This window comes from Babylonia areolata, chromosome 24, assembly GCF_041734735.1.
Source record: "Babylonia areolata isolate BAREFJ2019XMU chromosome 24, ASM4173473v1, whole genome shotgun sequence".
Lineage (NCBI taxonomy): Eukaryota > Metazoa > Mollusca > Gastropoda > Neogastropoda > Buccinidae > Babylonia > Babylonia areolata.
Window position 1 is genome coordinate 36,422,612 of NC_134899.1, and position 11,486 is coordinate 36,434,097.

Consider the following 11,486-nt stretch of genomic DNA (forward strand, 5'->3'; position numbering starts at 1 on the left):
AAGCTTGTGTGTCTGCAAAAGAGATAATCTGTGAATTCAAAAAGGGAGAGAGAGTGATTGATTTTATTTCATAAATTCGCAGTTTCATTTAAATGGAAGAGAAAAGAAAAGAAAAACTTGCCATGTGGTAGCAAGATATTTTCAAGCAAAAGCAACAAATTCCACATAATCTGCTTTGTTTCTTTAATTCTGACATCACATGACACAACCATGATCACATGATGACCTACCATGCCTTTAGTAAAACGACAGCAACTCTTCACCCTTCTCCACATGCCCCCCTTCTCCCAAAAAACAAAAGCAAAAATAGAAACTAAAAAAATCGAACCCTTCTAACAAAAAAAAGAAAAGAAAAAAAAGGTTGGTGAAGCAAAAGCTGCGAACCAGGTCATGCTTTTTTTTTTTGGACAGACATTGTAGTACATTGTGTTCAAGGCAAGTGAATTAATGTTTCATTAGGAAAACAAATAAACCAACGAAAAATGTTAACTACTGATCCAACTGATAGGAACTGAACGTTTCCAATCTGGTCCACTGTACAGGACAGAAGACTGGACAGCATATATGTACAGACGCCAAAACTGTCCATACACACACGAACAGAGTGGAGAGCATCAGGAGCATAGAATTGTAGGATCCTGCTTCACAAAGTGACGGCCATCAACTCAAGAAAATTCTGAATGTCCACCACCACCGCCACTAGGTTGTGGCGTGGTCTCTAACCGGTTGACGACGAAGTTGGTGGTGTCGATGAAGCGCTCCACACAGTTGGTCATGCACGACTCTGTGCGGGAGTCCAGTTTCTGGCCCGGGGTGCCCATGCAGGTCTCCCAGCACCGGTCTGTCAGCGTGTGCACCAGCTGCTGGAAACGCTGCTTCTGGGTCTCCATCTCCACAAAGCGCTGCATGTAAGGGTCCTGTAGTGCTTCACCTGTCATGGTGCTGGTGAACTGTGCTGTGTCGTCTGGCTGAGATTGTTACTCCTTTTCTATTAGAAACTCGTCTTCTCCCTTGTTTAGTGGTGTGTTTTGTTTTTTCTGAGTTAACTCGACCTGCTCTGAAACAGGAACAAAAACAAAATTCAAAAATCTTCCATCAAATTGATGGTTATGATAAAACAACTACAACCCATCTACGTGTATTTGAAAAGAGTTGACAGTCAAAAAACGCAAGACAAACACAAACATTACTTTGAAATTTCAGGCTTTAGTTTAGTATGATCCTAAAGCTGTAGTTTAGTCTTTCACCCTCAGTACTTGCAGTTTACACAAGTCTTTCAAAATCAAATAGGCTGGGACTTAATGAGTACCTTATTGACTATCAGTATATCACAGTGTCGGACTAAGATTCTAAAAGTCAAAGGTAAGTGCACATATATCGCAACACACTGTTTATCATTATGTATGGTTATATGAACTAATGAAGTAACATCACACAAAAAATACACCCTCACCCCCACCCATACACACAGTGTAAACTCAATAAATGGAACTCCTACATCTCAAATGTCAAGTTTCAATAATTGTTCCTTCAACGTGATGTTCTGGCTGCCAAACAGAACATCACACACACACACACACACACACACACACACAAGCACGCATGCACACAAGCATACGCGCGCACGCACGCACGCACACACACACACACACACTGGCAGTAATAGCATGACTGCATAACTGTATCGAACTCATTCCCATCCACACGCTGAGAAGGGGGACGAGGGTGAAAGCATAATCAGAACACACACTGATGTGTAGACGATCAAGATATCATTGCATGGTTCATGTTACTTGATTGCATCAAACTGAAACTCATGTGACAGTATGGATAAAGTCATCTGTCACAGCTAAAGTTTAAACCAAACAAGTATCACAACGCTCTTATTTTTGTAATCAATTACATAAAGCAGAATATTACCTTTAAATAGCAATTCAAACAGAAAGCGAGTGACTGCCTTATCCCAAAGCCAAAAGGTCGACAGACAAACGGCATGAGATCTAAGGGTAGCTACTCTGACTCAATAATTTGAATACAGCAGACTAATTTCCCCTTCTGTGCAGCAGCAAACACTAAGTGATTCGAACTGTCGAATACTGCAGAAAATCGTTTTCACAGACTTTATAAGCAATCTTGCTTTGGTTTATTGTTATCTTTTTAATAGAAATTGCTTGCTAAGAAATCCAAAAATCGCCGGCAGAATATCTGACATGCTCAGCACAAAACATGGACAAAAGTTGTTCATGCAGAGCAACGGAACGCCGATGGTGTTTCACTTACCACCTGGGCAAACGAAAAAGAAGTTGGCACCACTTATAAAAGTAAGTTTTCAAAGAGAATGTTGTAACTTACAGCAGCATAACTTTTGTCTTCATCTGGTTATTGAACACCATTCTGTGGCAAGATAACGTAGATAACAAGTCATAGCTGATTCATCGACAAGTCGATGTTGGCTACCCATCCAGAAGAAGAACGTTTGAGTACTAAAACACCTACCTCCCACTGAGCTCTCATTCACTCACTCAGTCACCAATTCAGTCACTCACCCCTTCCGACCACCCCCACCCCGGTCTACGCATATCTTCCCAACATACACACAAACGCACACACACACTTCAAGTACTGTCAGTTGATGCATCAGATCTTTTTTTAACACATAGTTACTTTTTCTCTTTTTTCTTTTCTTTTTCTTTCTCTCTCTCTCTCTCTCTCTCTCTCTCTCTCTCTCTCTCTCTCTCTCTCTCTCTTTATGGGGTACATTGCAGAAGCCTTGTCGGCTTTTTACACTATGGGGATGTTTTGGCTGTGTAGCTTTCTATACAGCGCACATGCTGCTGTCACTGTGATGGTGGTTCTGCACCCTTGCCAGCAGCTGGTCATCACTCGAGTTGTTCCAGTCTACAGCTGTTATTACAAAGAACAAGTTTTTATATTGTTCAGTTCTCTAATGTTCTGTTATTTTTCCTGGCTGACTTCTCCATGATGTTGCTGGAGACAAAACCAGCAAAGCGCCTAGGGTGGATGCAGCATCAGTTTGTGTCTTGTTCTTTTGTGAACTGGCCAGGTGGTATGGCAGGCACCAACCCCTCAACCACTCATTTTAAGAAAGATGGAGGTCATGTCAACTCTCTTGCAGGTTTGGAAGCTGTAGACAAGTGTAGTTCTTTCAGCTTTATTGAAACACATCCAGGTTCTTTATTTTTGTAATCTCCCTTGATGAAACGTGCTGCTCGGTTTTGTATCCTTTTGATCCTGTCTTCATAGCCTTGGTGGTAGGGGTCCCATACTATTGCTGCATACTCAGGAATGGATCTCATGAGTGCTGTGTATGCACTCTTCCTACAGGTTTGAGGGCAGAGTCACAAGTTTTGCCACAAAAAGCCGAGGGTGGAATTGGTTTTTTTGGTGGTCCATTCCACCATCGCAGTGGTGAATATTAACAAAAGAAAAAACAAATCTTGATTCTGAATTTTTTTAAATTATTCTGTGATTTACAGTTAATGAGTTGTGTCTAGGGAAAAAAAACACTGAATAAGTGTTCATTATTATTATTAATGCTTATTTTCTTTGGAGTCAATGATCAAATTTCACTGAAAATAATCCCAGCAGATATGGCTAGCTACTGTCCAGACCAGAGTTGGTAGAGTATTATATTTTGCCTGTGTACAGGACATAATGAATTAAACAGCCACATACACAAACTTGTGTTGTGCCATCTTTGTACAGTGTACATTTAGAAAGAAGTTATTTATGTTTTGTTCCACTGGTAGTTATTGCAGGGATTTACTGAATACTGTGTCTTTTGAATCCTTGATGCTGTTTCTGAGGTTTGAGAAATGAAGCGGAACACAGTTTGCAGATTATTTATTCTTTGTGTTTGCCAAATTCGGGTAATGTAATCTTATTTGTTCTGATAAATTATTTTGCTTGATATCCTTTTGCTAATAGTTGTCCATTTCTGTTCTTTTATTGTCTTATGGTGATGATTTAACAACAATTATACCATTTATTTGTATTGTGCAGCGATATGGAGGGGAGATAACAAGCAGAAATTTGAACAATGTAATCCAGTGAGTATGGATTTTTACTTGTTTTTGCAATGCTCCCAATTCACATAACCTTCTTTATTTGCTTTCTTAAATTTATTTTTCATTCTGTATTATGTTGATTTACTGCAATGCTCATGACCCATACTTGTATTTGTAACCTTTTCTATAGCTTTGTTGATTTATTTTTCCTTTTTATTTGTTTATTCTTTTATTCATTAATATGTCCAGGCTCATTCAAGAAAACAAGATAATTTTTACTCTGAATCCTGATGACGAGTTGTAGGATGATGATGAATTGCAGTTCATTATTTACTGTTCTTCATCTTCTTCACTGTTTGTACATGAGTGGGCTTTTACATATATGACTGTTTTTACCCCGCCATGTAGGCAGCTATACTCCATTTTTGGGGCTGCGCGAGTGCATGCTGGGTATGTTCTTGTTTCTATAACCCACTGAATGCTGACAAGGATTACAGGATCTGTAATGTGCGTATTTGATCTTCTGCTTGCATGTACACACAAAGGGGGGTTCAGGCACTAGTAGGTCTGCACACATGTTGACCTGGGAAATCCAAAAAAATCCCCACCCTTTACCCACCAGGTGCCGTTACTGAGAATCGAACCTGGGATCTTCAGATTGAAAGTCCAAGCCTTTAACCATTTGGCTATTGTGCCCATCATGATTTACTATAATTGGTGAGGGTGTGATTTTTGAGGCTATGAACAGACCAGCTTTTCACGCTAATAGAAAAGCTCTGTTGGTGAGGGTTTAATTGTTGAGGCTGTGAACAGACATGCTTTTCACACTAATAGAAAAGTTCTGTCAGTTCTAAAAACATTATTTGATGAATGATTACGTATCATCATGGACTGCAGCGGTGATATACTGATTTGTCCGCATGAGATGTGCAGAAACAAATGATTTTTAAGTGAACTGCACTATTCTATGATTATTGTTGTTTTATTTTCTGTTTTCTTCCCTATAAAGACTACAGATGCCAGGTTTATTATGCATTTGATCAGTCTGTTCTTTGTTTTGCATCTAATTGAATCAGAGACAAAGAGATTGTATGTTGTCACATGTGTCGGTTTTGTCTCCTCATGTAAATATCCGCAGTTGTTTTAGTGTCTCTTGAGGTATTTAAATCGATTTATATCCCAGGTAGAAGCAGTCATGCTGTGCCTTTCACAGAGTTTTGCAGCTAGCCTTGGAGAAGTTTGTGTGTGGCTGGTCAGTTGAGAGTAGATGATGTTCTGAATGGCAGTCTGGTCGACGAGAAGCTGTGGACATCACGTCTACTGTCCTCCTCTTCTGACTTGCACTACTGGCCAACGTACATCATTGACTGTGTGAAACAAGACTCCTTGCTGGACTTGGACCTCTACAAGTAAGGTTGTGCTGTGTCATGAATATGATGGGGCATGGGAGGGGGAGGCGATGGGGAGTGTGTGTGTGTGTGGATCATGGGGGGGTGGGGGGGTGTAGGGGGGGCCACAGAGGCGGGGTAGTGGTTTGAGGTGTTGGAGGGGTTAAAGTGGTGGTGGGCCTGGGATGGGTGGAGGAGGTTACTCCATATGGGCTCTTCTGGTCAGAAATTGTTAGAACTGAAGATTCAAAGAAATAAGTTCAGTGATGGCTGGGGAAAAAAGAAAGAAAAGACTGCTATTATGACAGAAAATGACACATTTATGCTTGTATTATGCTGTTGAAACAGATCATGATTTTTTTCTTCATGAATACTTGTATGTATATATGTATATATATATATATATATATATATATATATATATATATAGAGAGAGAGAGAGAGAGAGAGTGTGTGTGTGTGTGTGTGTGTGTGTGTTGATAAGTCATCTTACTTTGGTCCTTATGTGTGTTTGACAGCCTGATGAAGCCCAAGTATAGGGCAAAAGCTTGAGAGAAAGAATTAAACTGAGTGGGAACCTGATCTGACTTTTTGTTCTTCCAAATATATATATGGCGTGACTTCAGTTTTAGTCTTGTGTGGAACAGGGAAATGACGCCTCATTTTTCTGATGACCAGACACACATTACATCTCACACAAATAAAACACAACATCTGGAAGAAATATAAAGTTCTCTGGGTTTTTTTTATATTAAAATCTTTACATATAGACTGTAAAACATACACAAATTTAATAGAAACTCGCAAGATTGATGCCACGTAAATCTAGAGTTATCTCTGACCCAGATAATGTGAAATCTGCCATATGTACGAGTATGTATGTCTGTATGTGTGTGTGTATCTAAATATGTATAGTCTGCTAGGTGTATTTTGATGTAACATTGATGCAGTATGTGATGTAGAATGTTGTGTGTTTAGTAAAGCACCAAGACCAGTTTTCTGGATGGAGTGCAAAATATAATCATCATTGTTATGCTTTTAAACCAGTCAGAGTTTCCTGCAGCTTTTTTTTTTCCATAATGGAGATGTCTGATATTTGAATACTGGTGTACTGGCAGGTGCAGTAAAGGGAAACACCTCATGCGAAAGATTTCCCTGGAGGAAGGAGAGGATGGCACAGACGAATATGACTTCACCTTTGAAGACAATGCAGGAAGAGCAGTTGTTGCAAACAAGAAAGGGTAAGGTAGTATTATACTGTATACAGACCGACAGACAGTCAGTCAGTCAGTCAGTCAGTGTGTGTAGAACATGGGATTTGGAGTGGTATCAAGCTGAGCAGAGATGGAGGAAAAGGAGGCAGGATAGGAGGCTGTGGTGTGTGCAATGTGTCTGTTGTGTTTATGTGTGTGTACATGTGTGTGTGAAAGAGAGACAGAGAGTGAGAGAGAGTACAGGCGTAAAATGCAGAAATTTTTAGTGCATGAGAGACACAAGAATCTCTTTAGTGTACAGAAATTCCACACTGTGCTATTCTGACACGCTTAGTTGTTACACACCTTAAAAGCTTTCAGTCTGTACTCAGTGAGTGCCGAATAGTAGCACATCAGCGTGTGGGTCATGCACCACGACTGTAAACTGATGGCTCTCTTTCCTTTCAGGCGCATGCACTACACAAAGGCAGAGGACATGAAGATCCTGAAGTACCTGATGGAGAACGGGGAGTACAGGAGGGCTAAGGGCATCGCCGTGTGGACCACCATGGAGAAACTCCAGGTACTGTGGTGTGTTGGGTTCACATTTATCATCATGGCTTGTGGCCCAGCCAACCACACATATCGTTCATGTAGAATCTGTGACACTTACCAGATATACCAACTGTTACGATTTCGCTGTATTTTTGTGACACTCGATCGCAGTTTGTTCCGATGTTATGCCAATGTCAAAATTGTTCCGACGAGTTCATTTTTGACTGCATAGCATGTTCACATGCTTTCCTGTCGTAACATATTACTCAGACACTCTAGACCTATTGATCACAAGGCCAGGGCAGTCACTACTAACCTTGGTCTCAAGTGATGATGCTCAGCTAATCGCCTGTGTGTTTACATTGAAACAACATTGAGAGGAGCAATCAGCTTGATCGTTTGCCTGAACAAGAGAGAATGTGGCTAAATCAAGTTGCGTCTCAGTCAAACAGTTTCTGTAGATTAAGTTAAAATGTATGTTTGTTGATGTGGCTCTGAGTGCAAGTGTTCCTGCCAAATTCAAAATGTTCCTACCAAATTTCCTGATTGTTCCTACAAACACTTGTCAGGGGTTGGCCTCTCTGCACTATTATTAAAAAAAAATTAAAAAGTGATGAATGACAGCATTCCCTATCTTCAGACAGCAAGAACAGTGATCACATGGCAAGGAAAATTAGGGCAGCTGTAGTTGTGAGTTACTGCAGTGATGTCAGTGATGGTCACAATGACAGTACAAATGCATGTCTATGCATGGTCTGCAGATCACCCCACATCCGGCACAGTCGATGATGGCGCGATTCCGGAAGGTCATCCTGGGCCAGTTGGACGCCTACAACATTCCTGATAACTGGAAGACCCGTCTCACCGGGGACTTCAGTTATTTCGCTCCCACCACCACCCCGCTCCAGAGCTGGTGAGGGCAAAGATTGTGTGTACGTTAGGAGGAGGGGTGTACTTGTGTGTGCATGCATGCATGCGTGCATGCGTGTGTGTGTGTGTGTGTGTTTGTGTGTGTGGTTTGTGGTGTGGTGTGTATTGGGAGGGTGTATGTATGTGTTGTATGTGTGTGTATGATGTGCGTGGAAGACCCATCTTACAGGAGACTTCGCCAACTTTGAGACTTCCACTACCAACCAATCCAGTGCTCTTGTGATGGCAATGATTGTGGGGGTGTGGGTTTTTGGGGGGAGTGTGCACATGTGCGTACGTGTGTGTGTGTGTGTGTGTGGTGTTTGTGTTTGAAGTCAAGTCAAAATGATCTTTATTGAGGGTAAAAGTAAACTCATATAGCTTTTTTTATCTTGTCCTCAGAAAAAATAATAATGTACAGCATGAAAACCAGCCATTACAACCATACACTAAGAAAGTCTATCATGAAAAACAGAATGTGTGTGTATGTTTGTTGGGGTGTAGTTTTGTGTGTGTGGTTGTGTGTGTGGATGTGTTTGTATTAAATCTTATGTTTTTACTGTTTAATTTGAGATTATAAAATATTTATAGATGTATCATTTGTAATGTATGATAGATATGTTTTACATGTTACATTATAAGTAGACTTTTTTATGGTAAATGCACAACAATTTATAGGGTATATGTATCCAGTCCATTTGTTGTTTTTTTTATGAGGCCTCAGTATCAGTATCAGTAGCTCAAGGAGGCGTCACTGCGTTCGGTCAAATCCATATACTCTACACCACATCTGCCAAGCAGATGCCTGACCAGCAGCATAACCCAACATGCTTAGTCAGGCCTTGAGAAAAAAAACAAATAAAATAAAATAAAATGAAATAACAACAACAACAACAAAATCATTATTTTTTTTTTTGAACAGATAAATAAAAAATAATAGATAAATGCATAAGATTACTACTACTACTAATAATAATTATATTTATAAGGCGCAAAATCTTGATGAAGTCGACTCTAAGCACGCACGCACAAACACACACACACACACACACACGTTTCAAGTTTTAATTATCACTTTCTCTCTCTCTCACGCACATTGTTACACACATCTCTTACACACACTGTTACACACACTCTTTCTCTCTCTTATTCACACATTGTCGCACATACTCATTCTACCTCACACACACACTGTCACACTCTCTCTTTCTCTTTCTCTCTCTCACAGACACACACATGCACACACAAACACACACACACACACACACACACACACACACAAATGTGATTTCTCATGTGAGGTGAAAAAGTACACTTGACAGGACTGGTAGCTTGTTGGTGACTGATGTGCAGGAAGAGATGGAGGGAATAGTGGAGCTTGGAGCCAGATGTTCTTTCCTGCTTCTCCTCTCCTGTCTCTACCCCCCCGCCCCCCTCTCACAGACCTGGTGTCTCTCCACAGGAAGAGAGAGGGAGAGAGAGAGAGGGAATGAGAGAGAGAGACAGAGACAGACAGACAGACAGAGACAGACAGACAGACAGAAATCAGGAGTGGTGTGGGGTAAGGCAGGGAGGGTAAGATGGAAAGGAAATGAGAAAGAGAGAGAGAGGGGGGGAGGGAGAGCGGGCGAGGACTGATGTGTAGGAGGAGATGGAGGGAATGGTGGGAGCTTGGAGCCAGATGTTCTTTCCTGCTTCTCCTCTCCTGTCTCCCCACCTCCCCCCAACCCCCCACCTCCCCGGTCCCCCTCCCTCTGTCCCCTCTCAACTCACCTCTCCCTGTATTTGCTATGTCTGCTCTCCTGTTTCAGTTTGCGACTGTTTCTAGATTCTTTCTTGTCTTGCTGTCCCACACATTTGCTGATTATTTAACCTTTTTTTTAATCTTTTTTTTTTTTTACTTTCATGTGTTATCAAAGCGAGAGTATCAGAGGGTGAAGGTGTTACAGCAGACACAGCTTCTCCCCAGCCCAGGTCAGTTTTCTTTAATCTTTGGAGAGACTGGATAGTTCTCTCTCTCTCTCTCTCTCTCTCTCTCTCTCTCTCTCTCTCTCTCTCTCTCTCTCTCTCTCAGAGTCAATCTTGCTAGATTTAGATTGAGAACAGTCGGGCTGAATGCTAATAAAAGATGGTTTGAAACAGGTGGATTAACATCTCCTTGTCCAATGTGTGGCGAGAGTAAAGAAGATGAGATACATTTCATGTTCAGTTGCAAAGGATACGAGGAGGTTTGGGAAAACTGTACACTCTTTAAAACAGCTGCAGCAAAGAGGAAAGACCTGGTCAGTGTCTTAACATCAAATGACGAAAATATTATCCTCACAGTTGCAAAATACGTCTCAGAGGCAGTAGATACACGGAAAAAGAAAATAAATGATCAAAACGCCCGTTAATTCAAAATATGTGCAAACATTAATGGTTTCCAAAATGATTTCTTTGAGGGTCAAAATAGAAGCAGATAGAATTAGTATTTGGATGGTCAATCTGATGATGATGATGTTGTTGTTATTTTTTTGTGTGCAATTTGTTGGCTGTTGTTTATTGATATAACCTTTGTAACATTAGGCGCGTTAGTTTTTGTTTTTGTTTTGTTTTGTTTTACTTTTTCAAATGGTTGGATAAAACGACACTGTAACTTCCCCTGTACCCCCCTGTCACATGGGCTGTTAAGCTAATGACAGTAAAGAGTCAAAGTGTCAAAGTGTCTCTCTCTCTCTCTCTCTTTCTCTCTCTCTCTATGTATACTTGAAGACATGTCCTTTCTGTAATCAGATCGAGTATGAATTTAATTTTCTGCTGTTTTGTAATGTCTGCAGACCTTTAAGAGAGAAATGCATTTTTAAACATAGGCAACTAGTTTAGTAGAGATCGTCATGCTGAATTGGCACAATTGTTAAAAAAACAAAGAGGTGAGCATAACAAGAGATATTGGTGTGTACATATTGTATGTGTTCAAAGGAAGGGAAGAATTTCAAGCAGTATTCAAGTTTGGGCAAATAACCCTTATTTTCATTCTGATAAATGTGTTAAAACTTTGCTATTATTTCATTCATTTACTCATGTACTCATTGTCTTTCCTATCTGCGATCATGTGTGTGCATGTGCACCTCAAATGTTTACAGGCCGGAGGTCTAATATTAAATTCTTTGAGTCCTTGAGTCCTGTGTATGTATATATGTGTATATATCAGTCTGACAGTCCTGGATTTTAACTCCATTGGCACTTGCATGGCAGGTTTAGAGTGGAAATATTTCTCATTTTCCTGGTTAATATATTTGCAGACCTGCTAGTGCCAAGACCTACAGAAGAGCAAATGTACTTGTTCAACATCACATATTCCATGTGAGTGTTTGGTGGGTTGTGGAAATACAAACATAACCAGCATATACACCCCTGAAAATGGAATACAGCTG

General features: G+C 40.5%; 2 protein-coding genes and 1 long non-coding RNA gene across 3 annotated transcripts; 2 read left to right on the forward strand and 1 right to left on the reverse strand.

Annotated features, from left to right (window-relative positions):
- Positions 1-168: 168 nt before the first annotated feature.
- LOC143299098 (mitochondrial import inner membrane translocase subunit Tim8 A-like) lies at positions 169-2,015 on the reverse strand. The gene is made up of 2 exons (XM_076612225.1): positions 1,921-2,015; positions 169-1,057 (listed from the first exon to the last, which is right to left on the reverse strand). Exon 2 carries the CDS (start codon positions 936-938, stop codon positions 666-668), a length of 273 nt encoding a protein of 90 aa, XP_076468340.1. The 5' UTR covers positions 939-1,057; positions 1,921-2,015; the 3' UTR covers positions 169-665.
- Positions 2,016-2,086: 71 nt separating this feature from the next.
- LOC143298623 (telomeric repeat-binding factor 2-interacting protein 1-like) lies at positions 2,087-6,661 on the forward strand. Its single transcript, XM_076611503.1, has 4 exons — positions 2,087-2,321; positions 4,024-4,070; positions 5,315-5,437; positions 6,535-6,661. The coding sequence occupies exons 1-4, from the start codon at positions 2,211-2,213 to the stop codon at positions 6,659-6,661; spliced, it is 408 nt and encodes a 135-aa protein (XP_076467618.1). The 5' UTR covers positions 2,087-2,210.
- Positions 6,662-7,143: 482 nt separating this feature from the next.
- On the forward strand, positions 7,144-10,047 carry LOC143299100 (uncharacterized). Its single transcript, XR_013057473.1, has 3 exons — positions 7,144-7,192; positions 7,926-8,077; positions 9,993-10,047. It is a non-coding gene; the product is annotated as an uncharacterized LOC143299100 (long non-coding RNA).
- Positions 10,048-11,486: the final 1,439 nt, after the last annotated feature.